Source organism: Pantherophis guttatus, chromosome 2 (assembly GCF_059756535.1).
Source record: "Pantherophis guttatus breed Tessera chromosome 2, ASM5975653v1, whole genome shotgun sequence".
Lineage (NCBI taxonomy): Eukaryota > Metazoa > Chordata > Lepidosauria > Squamata > Colubridae > Pantherophis > Pantherophis guttatus.
The window spans coordinates 262850925-262874276 of record NC_142064.1 but is presented as its reverse complement, the minus strand read 5'-3'; the positions used below and the strand labels follow the sequence as shown (position 1 = coordinate 262874276).

The 23352-nt window shown below is 44.7% G+C and overlaps 3 protein-coding genes across 5 annotated transcripts in view; all 3 read right to left on the bottom strand.

Moving 5' to 3' along the window:
• Positions 1 to 752: 752 nt before the first annotated feature.
• LOC132710799 (uncharacterized) lies at positions 753 to 9711 on the bottom strand. Of its 3 annotated transcripts, none has more exons than XM_087884062.1 (3): positions 9494 to 9710; positions 8901 to 9043; positions 753 to 5709 (listed from the first exon to the last, which is right to left on the bottom strand). In XM_087884062.1, the coding sequence occupies exon 3, from the start codon at positions 5227 to 5229 to the stop codon at positions 3856 to 3858; it is 1374 nt and encodes a 457-aa protein (XP_087740188.1). In that variant the 5' UTR covers positions 5230 to 5709; positions 8901 to 9043; positions 9494 to 9710; the 3' UTR covers positions 753 to 3855. The 3 variants fall into 3 exon arrangements, with proteins under 3 accessions (XP_087740188.1, XP_087740189.1, XP_087740187.1); XM_087884063.1 differs by having other exon boundaries at positions 9516 to 9710; XM_087884061.1 differs by having other exon boundaries at positions 8901 to 9711.
• Positions 753 to 23352, bottom strand: part of LOC117657716 (uncharacterized) — a 64492-nt gene continuing 41892 nt past the window's right edge. Inside the window, exon 4 of the mRNA XM_087884133.1 lies at positions 753 to 1326. The gene's annotated coding sequence lies outside the window, so the exon portion shown is untranslated. The remainder of the gene's footprint in view (positions 1327 to 23352) is intronic.
• LOC148115742 (uncharacterized) lies at positions 12770 to 22463 on the bottom strand. Its single transcript, XM_087884032.1, has 2 exons — positions 22351 to 22463; positions 12770 to 19028 (listed from the first exon to the last, which is right to left on the bottom strand). Exon 2 carries the CDS (start codon positions 18716 to 18718, stop codon positions 16922 to 16924), a length of 1797 nt encoding a protein of 598 aa, XP_087740158.1. The 5' UTR covers positions 18719 to 19028; positions 22351 to 22463; the 3' UTR covers positions 12770 to 16921.

Here is a 23352-nt window from a genome sequence, read left to right as displayed (position 1 = left end):
GGCCAGCTGATCATCGCACGCGCATGTGCACCAGTAACCAGCAGACTAGCTGACTGGTGCACATACGTGCCCTGGAAACCCGGAAGAGGAATGGACAACGCAACGTGTGCCGGGTGACATGGCTCTGTGTGCCACTTCTGGCACGCGTACCATAGGTTCACGATCATGGGTATAGGGTATAACACAATGATAGTCATAGTATATTATTAGTTTTAGGATTAGTACTAATATTAGTATTAGTATTACTATAGTATATAGTATAGCACAGTACAGTACTGTACTGTACTGTATTGTTTTGTAGCATTGCCTAGAATTCTAGACAATATAATCTTGGAACCATGGAATGTAATCTTTGAAAGTTTATGTAAAACAGGAGAAATACCAGAATATTGGAAAAGAACTGATGCAATTCCAAACTACAAAAAGTGGGGAAATGATGTAGGAAATTATATGCCAATCAATTTGACATCAATATCTGGAAAAATCCTGGAAAAAATATAATCAAGCAGAGAATGTTTGAGCACCTATAAACAAGCAAGGTGATTACTAGAAGCCAGCATGGGTTTGTTAGAAACAGGTTTTGCCAAACAAACCTCATTACCCTTTTTTGATTTAAGCAATTAAATTACCATATCAGCAAGTGCTGTGCAGATGGTATACTTGGATTTCAGCAAGCCATTGGACAAATCTTTATGGAAAATGAAAGGTGAAAATGAAGGCGGAGAGATTCAGAGCAATTCAGTAATCAAAAATTGGAAAGAATAAAATACAATTCTTTATTGGCCAAGTGTGCTTTGGACACACAAGGAAATGGTCTCTGCTGCACACGCTTCAGTGTACATATAAAGTGATAGTCATACATTGTAAGGCAATTATAAATCATAAGATACAATAATTGATCACATAATATACTGGTAGGAGAAGGTAGTAGGAAACTTGAGGATAAGAAGAAGAGAATAATACCATACAGCCTACCACATGGGTAAATATATTTTGGCAGAAGGCAGTGGTGTTGGAGTTGGCTGTTTAGTAGAGTGGTGGCACAGGGGAAGAAACCATATTTTTGTCTAGTTGTTTTGGCAACCTGAGGGGAAGATGTTGAAATGGAATAACCAGTTTATTAAAGTGCATAATGGACCAGAACACCCAGTGACAGTTGATTGGTTGAAGAGTGTGGGCTCCCGCATGAGGCAGTCTACATTATGATTGGTTGCTGGGTGTAAAGGGGGCCTTTCCCTTTTTTCCCCGCCTTTTTCTTCTGTGTGCTCTGTATGCTGTTCTGAGATTTACTTGACGATTTACCTCAGGATGTAGTGATGTGCCTACCTTGTTTGCTCTAAATACAGATATTAAATAATTTATATAAAACTACCGTCAGTGTCTCTGTCTTAATATGGATACCAGCTGTATAATTCCCTAATACCAACCAACTTGGCTATTGGGCAGAGTCCAGTCTGTTCCCCAAAATGCAGGGCTTGCAGTTATTAGCAATCTCAAATCTGTCAATTAACCCGGAATTCTTTTATCTATTTCTCTGTCATTTAATGACCTTGTAATGTATCTGTTCCGGGGTGGAGTCAAGGCAACTGAATGGAGCTGAGTGTTTACTGAGCAGATGCCCTTCCTGTCACCAATGCAGAGTTTGCAGCAGATATAGTCCCATTGTGTACAGAGAGAAATATCTGCCTCTACCTAGGATCGAACTCAAAGCCTCCTGATTGTGACAACCAACATTATTTAGACTTTTCTTTGAGGAAGACATTTCTAGAAATATTTAAAACACGGTCATTAAAAAGTATCCACATCTGTATATTATTTATATTTTACATGAAATGAAGACATTTCAAAATTTAATGAATATTGTAAATAATATTTAATATGCATTTGTGCATAAGTATATTCACATTTATTTACTTATTAAATTTGTATGCCATCCATCTCACAGTCCGAAGTAACTAAGTTCATCAATTAACTACAGCAAATAGTCCTGGCTGAGAGGCAATTAGGGTCTATAATGACAAAATTAATGACTCTCATGAAATAATGTATCTTTAGAAATATTAGTGCAGAATATTAGTATCCAGGCCGGGCAAGGCAAGTGTTCTTATTACAGGTAGTCTTCAACTAATAACCACAATTGAGCCCAAAATTTCTGTTGCTAAGCGAGACTGTTGTTAAGTGAGTTTTATCCCATTTTATGACCTTTCTTGCCACATTTGATAACTGAATCACTGCAGCTGTTAAATTAGTAACACAGTTGTTAAGTGAATCTGGCTTCCCCATTGATTTGGCTTGTCAGAAGGTCACAAAAGGGGATCCCATGACCCCAGGACATTGCAACCATCAGTTGCCAAGCATCTGAATGTTGATGCTGCAATGGTCCTAAGTACGAAAAAGAGTCATAAGTCACTTTTTTCAGTGATGTTGTAACTTTGAATGGTCACTAAATGAATGGTTGTAACTATCTTGGAATGGTTTCTGTCTCTGCTATACTACATTCTAACCTCTACGCCTCCAGGACTCCTACCTTTCTGTAATATATCAAATTGGATACAATAAGAATGGTTTGATGCCTTAGGAAAATTCTAATTATATATAGTTATATTCAGTTTCTTTCTTTGCTTTCAGAAAACTCTTGTTGAAATCCTAATTCTCATTTACTAATTCATTGAATTTTGCAAGCAAATCGTCTTGTGTCTGAGCATTTCTTCTGGTTGAGTCTCTCATGTCTAAATAAACTTGGATCTTGGACTGAAAATAATCCAGCAAACTGAAAACAAGCAATGTATACCCTTGCATTCCGTTCTGTCCGCCCTTGCAGTTTACTCATGCCGACCACATGATCTCGGAGACATCTTCAGGCAGCGCTGGCTCTTCGACTTAAAAACAGAGATGAGCACCACCCCCTAGAGTTGGGAATGACTAGCACATATGTGCAAGGGAACCTTTATCTTTGTGAACTCTTAAAGGTTTTCTAAGATCCCATCAAGCTTTCCTTCCAATCAGAAAGCTGATGGTTTTTCTCCTTTATGACTACTGGGCATCTGAATGGCTTTTGATCTGTGTGTAAACTGACATGATTTATTAGATTAGACCTACTTGTGAAAGCTTTCCCACAATTGGGACATTCAAAGGGCTCCTCTTTTGTAGTACCCTATTATTCCACCAGGTGGAAGTTCCAACTCAAACTTTTCCCACAATCCAGTAACTCATCCTGTGTGAATCCTCTGGTATCTCACCAGGTCAGAAATGAACGCTTTCCCACAATTTGGACATTAATATGGTTTCTCTCCTGTGTGAATCCTCTGGTGTTTAAGAAGATTAGACTTATTACTGAAACATTTCCCATAATCTGTACACTCATACAGGTTTCTCCCCAGTGTGAGTTCTCTGGTGTATAACCAAGTAGGAATTACGACTAAAGGTTTTCCCACAATCTGGACACTCATACGGTTTCTCTCCTGTGTGAGTCCTCTGGTGTCTCGCCAGGTCAGAATTCGAACTGAACGCTTTCCCACAATCTGGACACTCATATGGCTTCTCTCCTGTGTGAGTACTTTGGTGTTGCACAAGGTTACAATGTTGATTGAAACTTTTCCCACAAACTGGACACTCATATAGTTTCTCTGCGGTGTGTGTCCTCTTGTGTATCACCAAGTAAGAGTTGAGACTGAAACTTTTCCCACAGTATAGACACACATATGGTTTCTCTCCTGTGCTTTGGTGTATCACCAAGTTGGAATTCTTACTGAAACATTTCCCACAATCTGAACATTCATATGGTTTCTCTGTGTGAGTCCTCTGGTGTACGACCAGATTGGAATTCTGCTGGAAACGTTTCCCACAATCTGGACATTAATATGGTTTCTCACCTGTGTGAATCCTCTGGTGTCTCACAAGGTTAGAATTATTATTGAAACTTTTCCCACAATCTGGACACTCATATGGTTTCTCCCCAGTGTGAGTTCTCTGGTGTTTAACCAAGTAGGAATTACGACTAAAGGTTTTCCCACAATCTGGACACTCATATGGTTTCTCCCCAGTGTGAGTTCTCTGGTGTAGAACCAAGTAGGAATTACGACTAAAGGTTTTTCCACAATCTGGACACTCATATGGTTTCTCTCCTGTGTGAGTCCTCTGGTGTCTCGCCAAGTCAGAATTCGAACTGAACGCTTTCCCACAATCTGGACACTCATATGGTTTCTCTCCTGTGTGAGTCCTTTGGTGTATCACCAGGTAGGAATTCATACTGAAACTTTTCCCACAATCCGGACACTCATAGGGTTTCTCTCCGGTGTGAGTCCTCTTGTGTATCACCAAGTAAGAGTTTAGACTGAAACTTTTCCCACAGTATAGACACACATATGGTTTTGCTCCTGTGTGAGTCTTCTGGTGTATAACCAGTTTGGAATTAATTTTGAAACTTTTCCCACAATCCAGACACTCATACGGTTTCTCCCCTGTGTGAGTCCTCTGGTGTATCACCAGGCTACAGGTCTGACTGAAACTTTTCCCACAGTATAGACACTCATATGGTTTCTCTCCTGTGTGAGTTCTCTGGTGTTTCAGGAGGTTAGAATTATTAATGAAACTTTTTCCACAATCTGGACACTCATACGGTTTCTCCCCTGTGTGAGTTCTCTGGTGTACGACCAGATTGGAATTCTGCTGGAAACTTTTCCCACAAACTGGACATTCATATGGTTTCTCTCCTGTGTGGATCCTCTGGTGACTCACTAGGTCAGAATTCCAACTGAAACATTTCCCACAATCTGAACATTCATATGGTTTCTCTCCTGTGTGAGTCCTCTGGTGTTTCACAAGGTTAGAATTCTGACTGAAACTTTTCCCACAATCTGGACACTCATATGGTTTCTCCCCAGTGTGAGTTCTCTGGTGTATAACCAAGTAGGAATTATGACTAAAGCTTTTCCCACAATCTGGACACTCATATGGTTTCTCTCCTGTGTGAGTCCTTTGGTGTATCACCAGGTTGGAATTCTGCTGGAAACTTTTCCCACAATCCGAACACTCATATGGTTTCTCTCCGGTGTGTGTCCTCTTGTGTATCAGCAGGTTAGAATGCTTACTAAACTTTTTGCTACACTGTGGGCACTGGTAGGGCTTTTCTCCAGTATGGGTTATTTTATGCTCAATAAGTTGGGAAGTGTAGCGAAAGACTTTGCCACATTCAGAGCATTTGTATGGTTTTTCACCAGTGTGATGCATAATCAGCTCTGATTTGCAATCTGTGCTTTTCCCTCCATATGCATATCTGTGGAGCTTTTCCGCCACTGATAGTCTTAGATTCTTGAGGAGGTCAAAAATATTTGTGAACTCTTCACAAATATCTTGTCTACAAGCTGTTTGTTTCCTCACAGGGTGAGGCCTGCATTATTGTCTGGAATGAGTGCTTCCTCCCCACAGACTTCTAGATATTTCCTCTTTTTCTGAATCTGGAAATGTTCCACATTTATTTTTTTATGTATTGATTCCTTGAGTTCCACATACAATAATAGTTTATCAGTGCAAAACTTTTCCTATTTTTTTTCTCTTGTCTCTTACTGGCTGGGGAAAGAGAAGAGTTTTCTTGTATTCTGGAGGAAAGGGAAAAGACGTTGTTTACCAGATGTTCCAGATTCACTTTCCTTCTTAAAGCTGCTTCTTATTCTCTATCGTCCAGAAGCCTCTTTTTGGCATTCCCTTTGCCTATAAGATTCACATAAAAGAGATACTTTAATTATTCTTTATATTATGGTTGCAAGAAAACAAGAAAAATAAGCATACGTAACAATGAAAAAGGAAACAAGCCAAAATACTAGATTAACTACTGCCATTTATTATGGCACATAAAAGACTAACTTTAAACATACACACAATCATGAAATTCTATTGCTGACTAGTGTAAATCATAGATTTTTAGCACTGCAAATATTTATGATCATATAAGATACCTGGAAATACTGAGAATAGGAACACAGATAGACATGTATTCACCAAAATACAGAAACACACTCTCTATCTGTGTGTACCATATGTATGTATGTAGAAAATACATGTGTATTTTCTGTGTACAAAATGAAATAGGTACACTATGTGAGCATTAACAGAAGGAACGCCCATACACTGATGCTGAAAGTTTAGGGAACAAACAGGGGGAACTTGAAGTATTAGTACATGAAGGCAGATATGATATAGTTGCCATTATTGAAACTTGATGGGATGAAACTCATGTTTGGAATGTCCTGATAGAGGGATACAAACTATTCAAGAGAAACAAACCTAACAAAAGAGGAGGTGGAGTTGCATTATATATGAAAGATCACTACATCTCTACAGAAATATGCAAAACCAAGATGAAAACCTCCTAGAATCCATATGGGTCAATATAAAAGGAAAGAAAAATGACATTGCTATAGGAATATACTAAAGGCCACCAAATCAAGCAGAAGAAATAGTTGAACTCTTTGCTAATCAATTAACAAATGTACATAGAAAACATACCACAATAGTCAGTGGTGGGATTTAAATTTTTTTACTACCGGTTCTTTGGGAGTGGCTTGGTGGGGGTAATGTGACTGAGTGGGTGTAGCCAAATCGATGTCATTCACGGCAAGGTGGGGAAGCACCCTGGTGTGACCTTGAGTGGGCTTCACCCACTCAGTCACATGACCGATGCTGCAGAGACAGGGTTACTTCCTACGTACCACCACCATCACCCCCGGCCGCCATTCGGCTGACAAAATAAAAGCTCATCTAAAGATCATGACTGCCTCCCAAGCCTGTCTGCCAAATGCTAGCAAAAGGAGGCTAGGCGGGAAAAAGGAGAAGGGCCAATGGAAACCTCCTGTTTTCCGCTTCCATTGGGCTGTCTGCGCCGCACTGGATTGGGATGGGGGGGGCGGGGGGAAGCAAAAAGCCTACTTGGCTACTTACTAGCACTAAGGCAGATCTCTCTTCCAGCTTGCCAGTTCAGGCATTGGGAGCTTGAGGAGTAGATTGTTTGCCCTGAAGTCCGCCTGCTGTTCTTCCAAGCCCAGCTCTGACTGCAGCTAAATATTGGCCAATTTTCTTCCAGCGCTTGTTCAGGGAATCTCGGGAGCTGCAGCATATTGCATACTTTTCACTCCAAGAAGCCCGTACTTGAAAACACGTGGCTGGGGTGGAGGAGCAGTCCTTCTTAACAAGCTCCTAAGTGTTGCTGTAAGCCTGGGTTCCCTGCACCAGCAAAGTCCGGTACTCCTTCCCCACCTAGTCAGCTCCCCTCTCACTCCAGGCACTGATTCCCCCAGAGTTCCATGTGCACAGCCCCCAAACTCTGTTTCCCTCTACAACCAGCCTTGAAAAGCCTACCCTCACAATCGGACTCCCTTTCTTCCAGCACTCCGTAAGCTGAAACCAGGTAGCTGGGGTGTGGGGGGAACATAAAGGAACAGGCTGCGGTGGTTGCTTTCCAAGCAGATTGCTGCAAAGGGTAGCAGGAAGGTTTGGCCAAGTCATCTCCTCCTTCTAGGCCTCAAACATACACACAAAGCAAACACACACATGCCTCATGACGCTGGGACCTTCTGCAAGGAGATGGCACGTGGGTGAGTCCCTCTGGTGCCATGAGATGTGTGTCTGTTTGCTCTGTGTGTACATTTAAGGCCGAGAAGGAGGAGACAAGTTGGCCAAACTTTTCTGCCTCCCTTCGCAGCAAAGCTGCTTGGAAAGCAGCCGCTGCAGCCTGTCCCTTTATCATGTCCCTCCTCCTGCCACCTCCTTACAGAAGGTCTGTAAGATGTGTGCGTGTGTGCTGTGTAGGAGCGATCCTTCTTAACAAGTTCCAAACTGTTGCTGCAAACCTGGGTTCCTCGCACAAGTGGTGGAAGTCCAGTACTCCGGCGAACTCATCTCTGTTTCCTCTATGACCCACCTTAGAAAAGCTTGCCCTCACAATCACATGCCAGCAGCCAGAGCTGGGCTTGCAGCAGCAGCAACAGTTAGGAGCTTGTTATGAAGGACCGCTGTTCCACCCCAGCCATGCGTCTTCCAGTCTGGACTGCTTGGAGTGAAAAGCATGCAATATGCTGCCACTCCCGGGATTCCCTGAACGAGCGCTGGAAGAAAATTGGCCAATGTTTGGCTGCAGACAGAGTCAGGTTTGGAAGAGCAGCAGACGGACCCAGGAAAAAGTACAACAGCCTCGCTATCCTCCATTAGGAAGCTGGAAGACGAGGTTTCTCAGTGCTTTGCCTTTCCATATTCTCTCTAGCAATCCGTGACTCTATGGTCTCAATTCCTTTCAGTTCAGCTACAGGCACTTGCTACTGTGTTTGCAATTATCCAGGCGCATTTATGGCCTAACCATAGAGCGCCATCGAGCCAGCAATAGCTAGATCGTCCTAGCTCTGCTTCATCAGATTAGCTGGGTGCTTTCTGGCTCCTAAAAGTTCGTGAAATTCTTGTTTTGGGGCACAGCCCTAAATGATTAACAGCCTGCCATTTTCATCTTATTAATACAATAATACGGGACAAAACTTGAAAGTGTCTCCCACGTTGTTTCCAATGACATTTAGATAGGAGATACTCTCAGGCTGCTTGGGCAAAATACTTGGAGGTCACTAGTTTGCAGGCTGGAAGCTGATATAAAGATTTCTGCAATTTAGCAAGATTTGGCTGTCACTGGAAATAAAAAACTGTCTACATCCTAACATTTTTATTACTGATTCACTTGAGAGCCAGTTGTGGCTGTTCCTGAAACTGCAGACCCTGGCTATGAACAATCATGCCCTAGTTACCAGCATATTGGATGACTTCAATAAACTCTGCATGAGCTGCCCTTGAGTTTTAGGTGGGAGAGCATGCAGTGGCCAGATAAGCTGTGTGTGTTTCTGAAGCAGCACATGTCATAGTCTTACCTCTGCTCCGAAAACTGCCTTGGTTGCCAGTTTGCTTGCGGCTCCAGTTCAAGGTGCTGATTTTGCCTTTGAAAACCCTTATTGGCATGGAATTGAGTTGAAGTACTGCCTTTCCCTGCTTATTTCAGCCTGTCCAATGATACCTGGCAAAGAAGTAATTATAATTAGAAATACAAACTTACTTCTTACTCTATTACCTGGGTTTTTTTTATAATCACAACTGTAAATGATAACTTCAATTTTTTTTTCTGTTTCATGCAAATCTCTAACAAACTTCCAATCAGTAATGAATGTAGAGAATGTCTTTTCTCCAATTGAGGAAATCAATATAGTTCTCTCAGAAAATTCCATCATCTTCACCAACCATTCTTCTATTGTTGTTAAAGTTGAATCCTCGGTGTACATAATACAGTTAATCTTAGACAATAGGGGTCAAAACTTTTAACCTAGGACAGGAGTCCCCAAACACCGGGCTGCACAAGTGGCTGGCAAGCGTGCATATATGCATGCACTTCCACTTGCACGAGAGTCCTGTGTGAGTTCTCTGGTGAATCACCAGGAAAACAACATGTCCATAAAAAGAATCAACATGCCATAAAAGGAATCAAGTGTTACGTGAAGGTGAGGGAGATGCGTGGTTAAAAAATATGAAATATATATAAAGATTTCTCCAAGCAACACAAGAGGCTCCGCCGACGCCATCAACCTCCCGTGGGTCAGCTGGAAGAGGAAGCCCCTCTGCCCTTCGCCTCCTCTCCTCCACATCCGCTCTAGCAATCCACTGTTCTATCGTTTCAACGCCTTCCAGCTCAAGCCTCTTACCCCCCCACCCCCACCCCCACCCCCACCGCCCATTAGACTAGCAATGGCACTTCTGTAATGTATTCACTTGCTTTCTAGGCACGAGTATTGCTTCTCTGTAGAGCGCCATCTAGTGACATAAGGCTGAAAAACACGCTCGTTCCATTTCGTTTGCAAGATGTTTTCATGGGTTCCGCGCTTCCTTCTGTGCCATCAAGTCGTATCCGACTCCCCCCGAGCACGTCGATAGCTTTTCTCTATGGCCATCTATCCCACGCCTTTTCTTTCAGGTGCCCCAGGAGTGCACTCCTCCCCCCTGGAGCTGAGCCCGAAGCTTCGTTTGCAATAAGCAGCAACTAAACCAAAGGAAGGTGCCCTTGTGGGGAACGACCTGCAAACAGGGACCGAGAAAGTGCACCTCCTGTAGGGCCGGGTGAAGATTCTTCCAGCCAGTTTTTCGATTGGCAAATCTGCAGCCCTAAATCATTTCCAGCTTCATCCTATTAATAGAATAATGAAATATAAGACAAAACCTTGAAATGCCCACCCACATTGCTTCTAAACCAGATCTATGTAGAAGATAGTATCTTCCTATCTAGAGCAGAGCAGAGCAGAGCAGAGCAGAACAGAATTCTTTATTGGCCAAGTGTGATAGGACTCACAAGGAATTTGTCTTTGGTCCATATCCTCTCAGTGTACATAAAACATCTTGCTGTGTCTGTATGCGGTGGCCTTTCTGGTGAGCTGGCGAGGCTGTGTAGTTACCACAGCAGGTTGTAAAGCTTGGGATGAGCCTGTGGGAGCCAGCAGCAGCTTCTTCCTGTCACTCAGCCCTTGCCTTGGGGTGACTTTTTCTGCATTCAGCCCTTAAGTGTAGCGGAGTCTTCTACTCTACATGTGTTCAGAGGCAGTCTGCAGTCCTCTGGATCCAAGTCTTGGCATTGGAAGAAAAGGAAATTTCTGAAAGGAGCAGATTGGGGGCAAGGTGGCAGCTGCGGTAAGGATGGGTGGGCCGAGCTTCCCTGTCCCCCTACCCGAGCGGGCTTCCAGCATAGCCCCAGGCCTCTGGGGGGAGGGAGGTAGGGAAGCCCCGGCCTGCTGCTCCTGCCACCCGCCACCCCCTCGCCCCCCCGGCAACAGCGATTCTTGTGCTGCCGCTTCCTTGGAAGCACCAGGGGCAGTGGGTGGGGCAGAGAGGGCAGTGACAGGCTGTGGCAGCAGGCTGTTTGCACTGGCTAAGAGACAGAGGCTGCTCTTGGACCAGACAGGAAAAGAAGCCGCTGGCAGGGAGGCGAGCTGCCTCAGGAGGACCAGAGGAGAGCGCAACTCCTCATTCATGGAGACCCACTGGCAGAGAAGCGGTCACAGAAAGTGGTAAGAGCCGTGCTGGCCAGAAAGCGGTCATGCTCCCTGGCGGGAGAGAGTTGCACCAACCTTTACTTGTGCGAATGGCCTGCCTGCCTCACGCTCCAGACAGCGTCCAGCTATGCCAGATCCTGCCTGGAGTGCGAGGCGGGCAGGCTGTTCACGCCAGCAAAGTTTGGCGCAACGTTCTCCCACCAGAGAACATGACTGCTTCCTGGCCGGCACGCCTCTTACTGCTTACTTAAATGACCACTTCCCCGCCAGTGGGTCTCCATGTGTGAGGAGCCTCCAGTCCTCCTGGGCCAGCTCGCCTCCCTGCCCGCAGCTTCTCCTTCTCCTGGCTGCTGCAGGAGCAGCCTCTGTCTCTTAGCCAGTGTGAACGGCCTGCCGCTACAGCCTATCACCGCCCTCTCTGCCCTGCCAGCTGCTTCTGGTGCTGCCGGGGAAGCGGCAGCATGAGAACCACTGTTGCCGGGGGTGTGGGGGTGGCAGCGCCAGGAGCAGCGGGCCGGGGCTTCAAAGCCTCCCCCGGGAGTCCTGAGGCTGCACCAGAAGCCTGCTTGAGTGGGGAGACAGGGAAGCCCAGGACTGCCCATCCTTGCCGCCACCCCCTTGCCCCGGCGGTGGTTCTCGCGCTGCCACTTCCCTGGCAGTGGCAGGAGCAGCTGCTGGGGGAGAGAGGGTGGCGGCAGGCTGTGCCAGCAGGCTGTTTGCGCCAGCTAAGAGGCAGCGGTGGCTCCTCCTGCCAGCCTCGCGCTCCAGAGGTGTCCAGCCAGCCATACCCAGCTTCCCCTGCAGCAGCAAACGTGGATCCCAGGCAGCACAGCTTTGGAGTCTTTCCTCGCAGTGGCAGGGACGAGGCAGGCAGGCAGACAGCCAGGTGCAGGGGTGTGACTGGCCGCAGAGCTCCTAGCTGGCCAACGATGGATGTGCTTGGGCTGCATGCAGGTGACGACAGCATGGCCGGTGCACCCGCACACTAAGACGTTAAGGCCAGCTGATCATCACACACGCATGTGCACCAGTAACCAGATTAGCTGGCTGGTGCAGATGTGTGCCCTGGAAACCCGGAAGAGGAATGGGCAATGCCACACGTGCCGGGTGACATGGCTCTGTGTGCCACTGCTGCCACGCGTACCATAGGTTCACCATCATGGGTATAGGGTATAACACAATGATAGTCATAGTATATTATTAGTTTTAGTATTAGTAATAGTATTAGTATAGTATATAGTATAGTATTATTTTGTAGCATTGCCTAGAATTCTAGACAATATAATCTTGGAACCATGGAATGTAATCTTTGAAAGTTTATGTAAAACAGGAGAAATACCAGAGTACTGGAAAAGAACTGATGCGATTCCAAACTACAAAAACTGGGGAAATGATCTAGGAAATTATAGGCCAATCAGTTTGACATCAATATCTGGAAAAATCCTGGAAAAAATATAATCAAGCAGAGAATGTTTGAGCACCTATAAACAAGCAAGGTGATTACTAGAAGCCAGCATGGGTTTGTTAGAAACAGGTTTTGCCAAACAAACCTCATTGCCTTTTTTTGATTGAAGCAATTAAATTACCAGATCAGCAAGTGCTGTGCAGATGGTATACTTGGATTTCAGCAAGCCATTGGACAAATCTTTATGGAAAATGAAAGCTGAAAATGAAGGCGGAGAGACTCAGAGCAATTCAGTAATCAAAAATTGGAAAGAATAAAATACAATTCTTTATTGGCCAAGTGTGCTTTGGACACACAAGGAAATGGTCTCTGCTGCATATGCTTCAGTGTACATACAAAGTGATAGTCATACATCGTAAGGGAATCATAAATCATAAGATAAAATAATTGATCACATAATATACTGGTAGGAGAAGGTAGTAGGAAACTTGAGGATAAGAAGAGGATGATAATAATACCATACAGCCTACCACATGGGTAAATATATTTTGGCAGAAGGCAGTGGTGTTGGAGTTGGCTGTTTAGTAGAGTGGTGGCACAGGGGAAGAAACTATATTTTTGTCTAGTTGTTTTGGCAACCTGAGGGGAAGATGTTGAAATGGAATAACCAGTTTATTGAAGTGCACAGTAGACCAGAACACCCAGTGACAGTTGATTGGTTGAAGCGTGTGGGCTCCTGCATGAGGCAGTCTACCTTATGATTGGTTGCTGAGTGTAAAGGGGGCCTTTCCCTTTTTTCCCGCCTTTTTCTTCTGTGTGCTCTGTATGCTGTTCTGAGATTTGCTGTTCTGGCCGGATGCCCTTCCTGTCACCAATGCAGAGTTTGTAGCAGATATAGTCTCATTTGGACACAAGAAAGAAATATCTACCTGGGATCGAAGTCACAGCCTCCTGATGGTGAGGTGAGAGCTCCACCGCACCACTCACCTGGAATTCTTTCATCTTTTTTCATATTTCACAGGAAAACCCATTCTCACTTTGGAAAGCCAGATAGAGATCTTTTATTTCTATGACTTGAAGGAGGTATATTATACAGAACCGAGGACCAGGATGGTGTGATTTGAGAAGCACACTATTTGACTTACACAAAGAAGTTTCAATTCTGAACTGCGGGTCCATATTTTAGCGAATAGGACTTACCTTTCTCTCTCTCTTTTGACAAAAGTGTTAGCGGGGAATGAAAAAAAGAAGTACGATGTATGACTCAAATTGTTTCAGAAAATAAACTATATAAAGTTCAAGGAATCTGGAAGATGAGCAAATGCAAAACAAACCAATTGAAATATTTCACGTGTAGGTGAGAAAACCCTGCAGAACACTTAAAAATTATACTGCAGTGGAACAGATAACATTATTTAGACCTTTCATTGTGGAAATTTCTAGAAATATTTAAAACATGCTCATTAAAAAGCACCCATTTCTATATATTATTATTTATTTATATTTTACATGAAATGAAGATATTAAAGCCTACTGTATTATATATTGTCGAACAACCAAAGAACCACAAAATAATATTTAATGTGCATCTGTCTGTCTGCATCCTAAGTATATTCACATTTATTTACTTATTAAATTAGTATGTCATCCATCTCACTAACTCACATGCCAAGTTGCCAAATTCATGAATTAACTATAGCAAACAGTTCAATCTGAGGGGCAACTGAAACCTATCATGACGAAATGAATGGCTCTCATGAAATAATGTAGCTTTAGAAACATTACTGCAGATTACTGCAGAAACTTACAACCACAATTAAGCCCAACATTTATGTTACTAAGCGAGACAGGTGTTAAGTGAGTTTTGCCCCATTTTACAACCTTTCTTGCCACAGTTGTTAAGAGAATCACTGCAATTAAATTAGTAACACACTTATTAAATGAATCTGGCTTCCCCATTGATTTGGCTTGTCAGAAAGTCACAAAAGGGGATCCCATGACCCCAGGACATTGCAATCATTGCAGCCAAGGATCTGAATGTTGACGCTGCAATGGTCCTAAGTACGAAAAAGAGTCATAAGTCACTTTTTTCAGTAATGTTGTAACTTTGAATGGTCACTAATTGAATGATTGTAAGTCAAGAATTACCAATATCTTGAAATGGTTATTGCCTTTGCAATACTACATTCTAACCACTACGCCTCCAGGACTCCTATCAAAATGGATACAATCCCCTTCCCGTCGGCAGGATCCAACGAGGGGATGGGAGCAGATCTTGGAGGTAACAGCTGGGTTGACTTTGATCCTGTTTCTATGGAGGAAGCGGACAGGATTGTGGGTAGACTGGGGGCCTCCACATGTTTACTGGACCCTTGTCCCTCCTGGCTTGTTGCGGCAACCAGGGAGGTGACTGGAGACTGGATCCGGGCGATTATCAACGCTTCATTGAGAGATGGGGTCTTCCCCGCCTTACTCGAGGAGGCGGTGGTTCGTCCCCTCCTCAAGAAGCCTGCCCTGGATCCGGCCTCCCTGAACAACTTTCATCCTGTCTCCAACCTTCGTTTTATAATGAAGGTTGTTCTGTCTGTGGTGGCGTACTAGCTTCTGCAATTCCTGGAGGAGACTGATTATCCAATCAGGCTTCAGGTGTGGACACAGCACGGAAACGGCATTGGTCGCCTTGATGAATGATCTGTGGCGGGCCCAGGATGGGTTATTCCTCCATCCTGGTGCTACTTGACCTCTCAGCGGCTTTTGATACCATCGACCATGGTATCTTACTGCGACGTCTTGGGGAGTTGGGGGTGGGGGCACTGTTTTATAGTGGTTCTCCTCCTACCTCTCGGGCCGTATGCAATTTGTTTGGGCAGGGGGTCAGAGATCCTCTCCGAGGCCCCGCACTTGTGGGGTACTGCAGGGGTCGGTTCTCTCCCCCCTGCTCTTTAACATCTATATGAAGCTGCTGGGTGAGATCATTCGTGGTTTCGGGGTGCGGTATCATCAGTACGCTAATGATACCCAACTTTACATCTCCACCCCGGACCAACCCAGCGATGCCCTTTCCGTGATGTCTAAGTGCCTGGAGGAGGTATGGGTCTGGATGGGTAGGAACAGGCTCAAGCTCAATCCCTCCAAGACAGAGTGGCTGTGGATACCGGCGTCCCTTGCTGTAGCTCCCCCATCACTGTTGATGGGAGGGGAGTGTCTTGCTCCCTCGGAAAGGGTTCGTAATCTTGCGTCCTCCTTGATTCACGGCTGTCTTTAGTGGACCATCTAACGGCTGTGACAAGAGGGTCATTTGCACAGGTTCGCCTGGTGCACCAGTTACGCCCTTTTCTAGACAGGGACACCCTCCGTACGATCACTAATGCTCTCATTATCTCTCGGTTGGATTACTGCAATGCCCTCTACATGGGGCTGCCCTTGGGGTGCACCCGGAGGCTCCAACTGGTCCAGAATGCGGCTGCGCGAGTAGTTACTGGTTCGTCCTGCTACTCCCATATAACATCACTATTGCGCAAGCTGCACTGGTTGCCGGTGGTCCTACGGATCAGCTTCAAGGTGCTGGTACTCACCTATAAAGCCCTTCATGGCATGGGCCCGGGGAATTTGCAGGATCACCTGCTACCGGCCTCCCACCGCCCAGTGCGCTCACATAGGGCTGCCCTCCTCCGGGTCCCCTTGTTCAGACAGTGTCGGCTGGAGGTCCCCAGGATGAGGGCGTTCTCTGTGGTTGCACCGACCTTCTGGAATGGGTTGCCCACCGGGCCCTGGTAGCCCCCGACTTCCGCACCTTCTGCGCCAACCTAAAGACATGGCTCTTTCAGCAACTTCCCTGATCTGCCGTGGATTTTAACTTGGGGATTTGGGGATTTTAATTGGTTTTTAATATTATTTAATTTTTATCTATTGTCGGGTTGTTTTATTGTTGTGAGCCGCCCCGAGTCCTATGGGAGAAGGGTAGCATATACCGTATTTTTCGGTGTATAAAACGCAGTGGAGTATAAGACGCACCTTAATTTTGGGGGAGGAAACCAAGGAAAAAAGTATTTTACTTCTGCCTACCAGCATTTAAGGTGGCGCCGCCCTCCTCTTCCTCCTGCAAGCGAGAGGTGCAGGGACTACTCGCTTTCCCCCAGAGACCCCTAGCATGCTCTGGGGGGAGGGACAGAGCACAGCCTGAGGAACAACCCTCCCTCTTCGGGACAGTGTGTGTGGGGAGGAATCTGCCCAGCAGCTTTGGGGAACAAGGCGGGTGCCACGATTTGCGGCTGGTCACCCCTCTGGCCGTGCTGACTTCACTCCCCAACAATGTGAGGAGCCACCGCCGCCGCTGCCTAACCCTCTCTGCGCCCAGGAGCCAAGCCAAACTGAATGGGAGCCCCTAAAGGGAAACGTTCCTCCTTTCCAGCCATCGCTCCCCGGATTCCAAAATGCAAACCTCAAGAGTCGCGCTTCAGGTGGCGGCTAGTTCCCCTGCAATGTGCAGCGGGGAACTGGGAAGTGCTTTGGATTCGGGGAGGAGATTGTAGCGCTGACGCCTAAAAGTGTTTTTCTGCACATTGCAGAGCCGTGCGCCCCCGTCCCCCTTCTCAGCAGACTCTTCTCTTTCCTCCTGGCCAGATCCGCCGCCTGAAACACGGTACACTTTTTTTTGTCTCTGCACACACCCCATGTTTGGAATCGGGAAGGGGATCGTGGGTTTGGGCGGCAGACTGGAATTCTGCTGGAAACTTTTCCCACAATCCAGACACTCATGCGGTTTCTCGCCTGTGTGAGTCCTCTGGTGTTTCAGAAGGTTAGAATTACTACTGAAACTTTTCTCACAATCTGGACACTCATACGGTTTCTCCCCAGTGTGAGTTCTCTGGTGTTGCAAAAGGTTACAATTATGGTTGAAACTTTTCCCACAAACTGGACATTCATATGGTTTCTCTCCTGTGTGAGTTCTCTGGTGTCTCACTAGGTCAGAATTCCAACTGAAACTTTTCCCACAAACTGGACACTCATATGGTTTCTCTCCTGTGTGGATCCTCTGGTGTCTCACTAGGTCAGAATTCCAACTGAAAGCTTTCCAACACTCTGGACACTCATATGGTTTCTCTCCTGTGTGAGTCTTCTGGTGTATCACCAGATTGGAATTTTGCTGGAAGCTTTTCCCACAATCCGGACACTCATATGGTTTCTCGCACATGTGAGTCCTCTGGTGAATCACCAGGCTGGAATTTCGACTAAAACTTTTCCCACAGTCTGGACACTCATACAGTTTCTCTCCCGTGTGAGTCCTCTGGTGTATGACCAGATTGGAATTATGCTGGAAACTTTTCCCACAATCCGGACACTCATACGGTTTCTCGCCTGTGTGAGTCCTCTGGTGTATCACCAGGCTACAGTTCTGACTGAAACTTTTCCCACAGTATTGACACTCATATGGTTTCTCTCCTGTGTGAGTCCTCTGGTGTTTCAGAAGATTAGAATTATTACTGAATTTTTTCCCACAATCTGGACACTCATACGGTTTCTCTCCTGTGTGAGTACTTTGGTGTTGCAAAAGGTTACAATTACGATTGAAACTTTTCCCACAAACTGGACATTCATATGGTTTCTCTTCTGTGTGAGTTCTCTGGTGTCTCACTAGGTCAGAATTCCAACTGAAACTTTTCCCACAAACTGGACACTCATATGGTTTCTCTCCTGTGTGGATCCTCTGGTGTCTCACTAGGTCAGAATTCCAACTGAAAGCTTTCCCACACTCTGGACACTCATATGGTTTCTCTCCTGTGTGAGTCCTCTGGTTGGAATTCTTACTGAAATATTTCCCACAATCCGAACACTCATATGGTTTCTCTCCTGTATGAGTCTTGTGCTGTTTCACAAGGTTAGAATTATTATTAAAACTTTTCCAACAATCCGAACACTCATATGGTTTCTCTCCACTGTGTGTCCTCTGGTGTATCAACAGGTTGGCATGCTTACTAAACTTTTTGGGACACTGTGAACACTGATAGGGCTTTTCTCCAGTATGGAGTCTTTTATGCTGAATAAATTGGGAAGTGTAGCAAAAGACTTTGCCACATTCGGGGCATTTGTATGGTTTTTCACCAGTGTGGATCCTCTGATGCATAATCAGCTCTGATTTGCAATCTGTGCTTTTCTCACAATATACATATCTGTGGAGTTTTTCTGCCACTGATTTGTGATCTGTTCTTGGATGGTTCAAGCTGTTTGTTTCCTCACAGGATGAGGCCTGCATTATTGTCTGGGATGAGCGCTTCCTCCCCACAGACTTCTAGATATTTCCTCTTTTTCTGAATCAGGAAATGTTCCACCTTTATTTTTCATTTAATCTTTCCTTGAGTTCCGCATATAATAATTGTTTAATGGCTCAAAACTCTTTTCCTATTTTTCTCTCTCTTGTCTTTTAATGGCTGGGGAAGAAGAGTTTTCTGGTATTCTGGAGGAAAGGGAAAAGACTTGTACCAGATGTTCCAGATTTGCTTTCCTTTTTAAAGCTGCTTCTGTTTCTCTGTCATCCAGAAGGTTCTTCTTGGCATTCCCTTTGCCTATAAGATTCACATAAAAGAGATACTTTAATTACTCTTTATAATACGGTTGAAAGATGTGAAAACAAGAAAAAAGCATACATAACAATGAAAAAGCAAACATGGCCAAACTGCCAGATTAACCACTGCCATTCACTATAACACATAAAAGACTAAGTTCAAATATTCACGACAATTCTATTGTTAACTCATGCAAATCACAGATTGTCAGGACTGCAAAGTACCTGGAAATACTGAGGATAGGAACACGGGTACACATATGTTAAAAAAAAATAGAGAAACACACCCCTCTATCTGTGTGTACCATATGTATGTATGTTTGTAGACAATCCATGTGTATTTTCTGTCTACAAAATGAAATCGGTAGAGTATGTGAGCATTAACAGAAGGAACGCCCATACACTAATGCTGAAAGTTTAGGGAACAAACAGGGGGAACTTGAAGTATTAGTACATGAAGGCAGATATGATATAGTTGCCATTATTGAAATTTGGTGGGATGAAACTCATGTCTGGAATGTCCTGATAGAGGGATACAAACTATTCAAGAGAAACAAACCTAACAAAAGAGGAGGTGGAGTTGCATTATATATAAAAGTTCACTACATCTCTACAGAAATACACAATACCAAGGATGAAAACCTCCTAGAATCCATATGGGCCAATATAAAAGGAAAGAAAAATGACATTGTTATAGAAATATACTACAGGCCAAGCAACCAAGCGGAAGAAATAGACGAACTCTTTGCTAGTCAATTAACAATTGTATGTAGGAAACATACCACAGTAGTAACAGGAGACTTTAACTACCCTGATACCAACTGGGAGACAAACTCAGCAGCAAGTGGGAGATCGAGCAGATTCCTAACCAACTTAGCTGACAACTTTGTCATCCAAAGGGTAGAGGAGGGAACTAGAGGAAAAACTATACTGGACCTAATTCTTATTAATAGAGAAGAAGTGATAGAAGGAGTTGAAGGTGCTGGAACCTTGGGTGAAAGTGACCACGTCATACTGGAATTCAATACAATGCAAACACAAGCAATAGAATATAATCCAATCAGTGTCTTAAACTTTAGAAGAGCTGATTTTAACAAACTCAGAGAGACAAAATTTCATGGATAAAAATCCTGAAGGGGAAAACAACTCAAGAAAAAAGGGATACACTGAAAAATATGATCAGCCCAGTCCAACACAATACCACTATTGCTCATTCCAATTGACTAAGATAGCTGGCAGGAGCAACAACACACCTAATCGCATCTGGAGCCAGAAACAGCAGAGCTTTCCCCAAATCCACCTGCCACTCAATGTCCTCTTTGTCGCAAGGTTTGTCTTGTTAGATAATAGTCCATCTTGAGTATTAAAGCTGGGGAGAAGCCTAATTTGGCAAGGTTGGACTCGACAGCCTTGATCCATGATGAAGAGAATTTGTCTTGGAGGATTAACGGAGCAAGACGTTGTGGAAAGAAGTTAAGCTTTAGCCAGAGATTTAAGGACGCTATACAGATTCTTGCTTCAACTTTTATCAATCCTGTCTCCAGGCGCAAAAGTGCATTTGAGACACATGGTGTCATCTGGGGAATTCATCTAATGAATTTGGACTGAACTATTTCTAATGATGTAAAATATAAAGCTAGTGACCTGGCCACAAAAAGCTTAATAGCAGCAGGGACACAGTATCCTCCCTTTGTGTGGAAAAAATTAAGAATGGCGCTCGCTGATCTTTGGCCCAAGGCAGCTGCATATTCTCCATGTGCTTTTCTTGAACCTTTGGCCCGAATGACCATCCACAGGTATTTGAAGGTGGTTACCTGCTCTATTTTGTGGCCATTTAGATACCATGAATACAGTTTGGCCTTTTTTATGTCCAGTTTATTGTAATTACAGTACTGGAGAAGGGCTCGCAAGGCTCTTTTAAGGCCTACTGGTGTCCAGGAGAGGATCACAGCGTCATCTGCATAGAGCAGGAAGGCGATGCTTTGGTCGCCTATTTTTTTGGGGGGGATACCAGAGGATTGGAAAAGAGCTAATGTTGTTCCCATTTGCAAAAAAGGGAAAAAACAGACCCAGGAAACTACAGACCAATCAATCTAACATCAATACATGGAAAGATACTGGAAAAAAATAATCAAGAAACAGGTCTGTGAACATCTAGAAATAAATAAAGTTATAACTAGTAGCCAGCATGGGTTTTTTAAAACATATCATGCCAAACCAATCTAATTTCATTTTTTTTAAAATTTGATTTATATGCCGCCCTTCTCCGGAGACTCAGGGCAGCTTACAATGCGTTAAGCAATAGCCTTCATACTTTTGTATATTTATACAAAGTCAGCTTATTGCCCCCACAAACTGGGTCCTCATTGCACCTACCTTAGAAAGGATGGAAGGCTGAGTCAACCTTGAACCTTGGAGAGATTCGAACCAGCAGAAATTGCAGGCAGCTGTGTTAATAACAGGGTGCTTAGACCACTGTACTATCAAGGCTCTTTTTGATAAAGTGACTAAATTAGGAGACCAGCGACAAAATAGACTACAACCTACTTCTTGCTAAGCTAGAAAAATGTGGGGGACACAGCATCACCACCAGATGAATTTGTAACTGGCTTACAAACTACTCAACCAGTAGTCCTTAATGGTACTACATCTACATGGAGGGAAGTAAGCAAGGTTCTGTCTTAGGCCCAGTACTCTTCAATATCTTCCCAAATAACTTAGATGAGGGAATAGAAGGAGAACTCAACAAATTTGCAGGTGACACTAAACTGGCAGGAACACCCAGCGCCCCAGAAGACAAGCTCAGGATCCAAAAAGATCTTGAGAGAATTGAACAATGGGCCCTATCCAGAGGTGGGCTGCACATACGTTAACAACCAGAACGCTGGAAATGTGAACACAATTGCCTCCAGAAGTTGTGGGTGTTTCATCCCTGGAGGTTTATAAAGGAGAGGCTGGACTAGAAGACCTCCAAGGTCCCTTCCAGCTCTATTCTGATCCTGAGACGGCGAAGCCTCTGCAAGATTTGAAGCGCCGGTGTTGCCCGTGAACTTCCTCCCTTGCAAGCAGAACAACAGGCTCATAAAGAACACCCGGAATCGACCCTACAGCGACGGTGTGGTTGGAATCTCCCCAGCAACAGAAACTTGCAGGCAACTTAGAAGGTGAAGCTCTGGGCGGGGGGATAAAATTGGGCGGGTGGGGGGGGGGATATGCAGGAGGAGACGTATTTCCGCGTAGTTGTTGATCTGCTGCTACAACGTGGAGCGAACCGAAGAGCCCGACTTGCTCCCGGCCTCTCCGCCCACCTGCCCTCCACTCACCTTCCAGCCGCCGCTTCGACCCGGGAGAAAGCCCAGCCGCCACCGCTCCCCCCCCCCCGTTGGGAGGCCGGAAGACGAGGTTCCTCCGCGCTTCGCCTTTCCATAGTCTCTCTAGCCACCCGCGACTCTATGGTCTCAGTTCCTTTCTGTTCAGCTACAGGCGCTTTCTACTCTTATTTGCAGGCGCGCTTATGGCCTAACCATAGAGCGTCAGCAATAGCTAGATCGTCCGAGCTCTAGCTTCATCAGATTAGCTGGGTGCTTCCTGGCTCCTAAAAGTTCATGAAGTTCTTGTTTTGGGGCGCAGCCCTAAATAATTAACAGCCTGTCATCTTCATATTATTAATAGAATAATATGGGACAAAACTTGGAAGTGTCTCCCACGTTGTTTCCAATGACATTTAGATAGCAGACACTATCCTCCTCTCTGTCTATTATGCTCCCTGCACACTAGAGCAGCCTTCCCAATTTCCAGATTTACTAAGATTTCAGCCTTGAGAATTCCCAGGCTGCTTGGGCAAAACACCTGGAGGTCACTAGTTTGCAGGCTGGAAGCTGATCTAAAGATTCCTGCATTTTAGCAGGGTTTGCCTGTCACTAGAGATAAAAAACACTCTACATCCTAACATTTTTATTAATGATTCACTTGAGATCCAGTTGTGGCTGTTCCTGCATCTGCAGACCCTGGTTACAGTCAATCATGCCCTAGTTACCTGCATATAGGTAGTCCTTGACTTAGGACCATGACTGAGCCCAACATTTATGTTGCTATGTGAGAGATTAGTTTAAGTGAGTATTCCACAATTTTAAGACTTTTCTTCCCATATTTCTTAAAAAAATGACTGCAGTTGATAAGTCAGTAACTCTAATAAAGCTAAGTGAATCTGTTGTCCCCATTGACTTCGCTTGTCAGAAGATCACAAAAGATGAGCACATGACCCTGGGACAGTGCAACCATCATAAATAGATACATTGCATTGCATTGCATTGCAGCATTGCCTA

Coding starts and splice junctions, on each gene's coding strand:
- LOC132710799 (XM_087884061.1), bottom strand. CDS start 5,229: ATGCATCACACTGGTGAAAAACCATACAAATGCTCTGAATGTGGCAAA.
- LOC148115742 (XM_087884032.1), bottom strand. CDS start 18,718: ATGCAGGCCTCATCCTGTGAGGAAACAAACAGCTTGAACCATCCAAGA.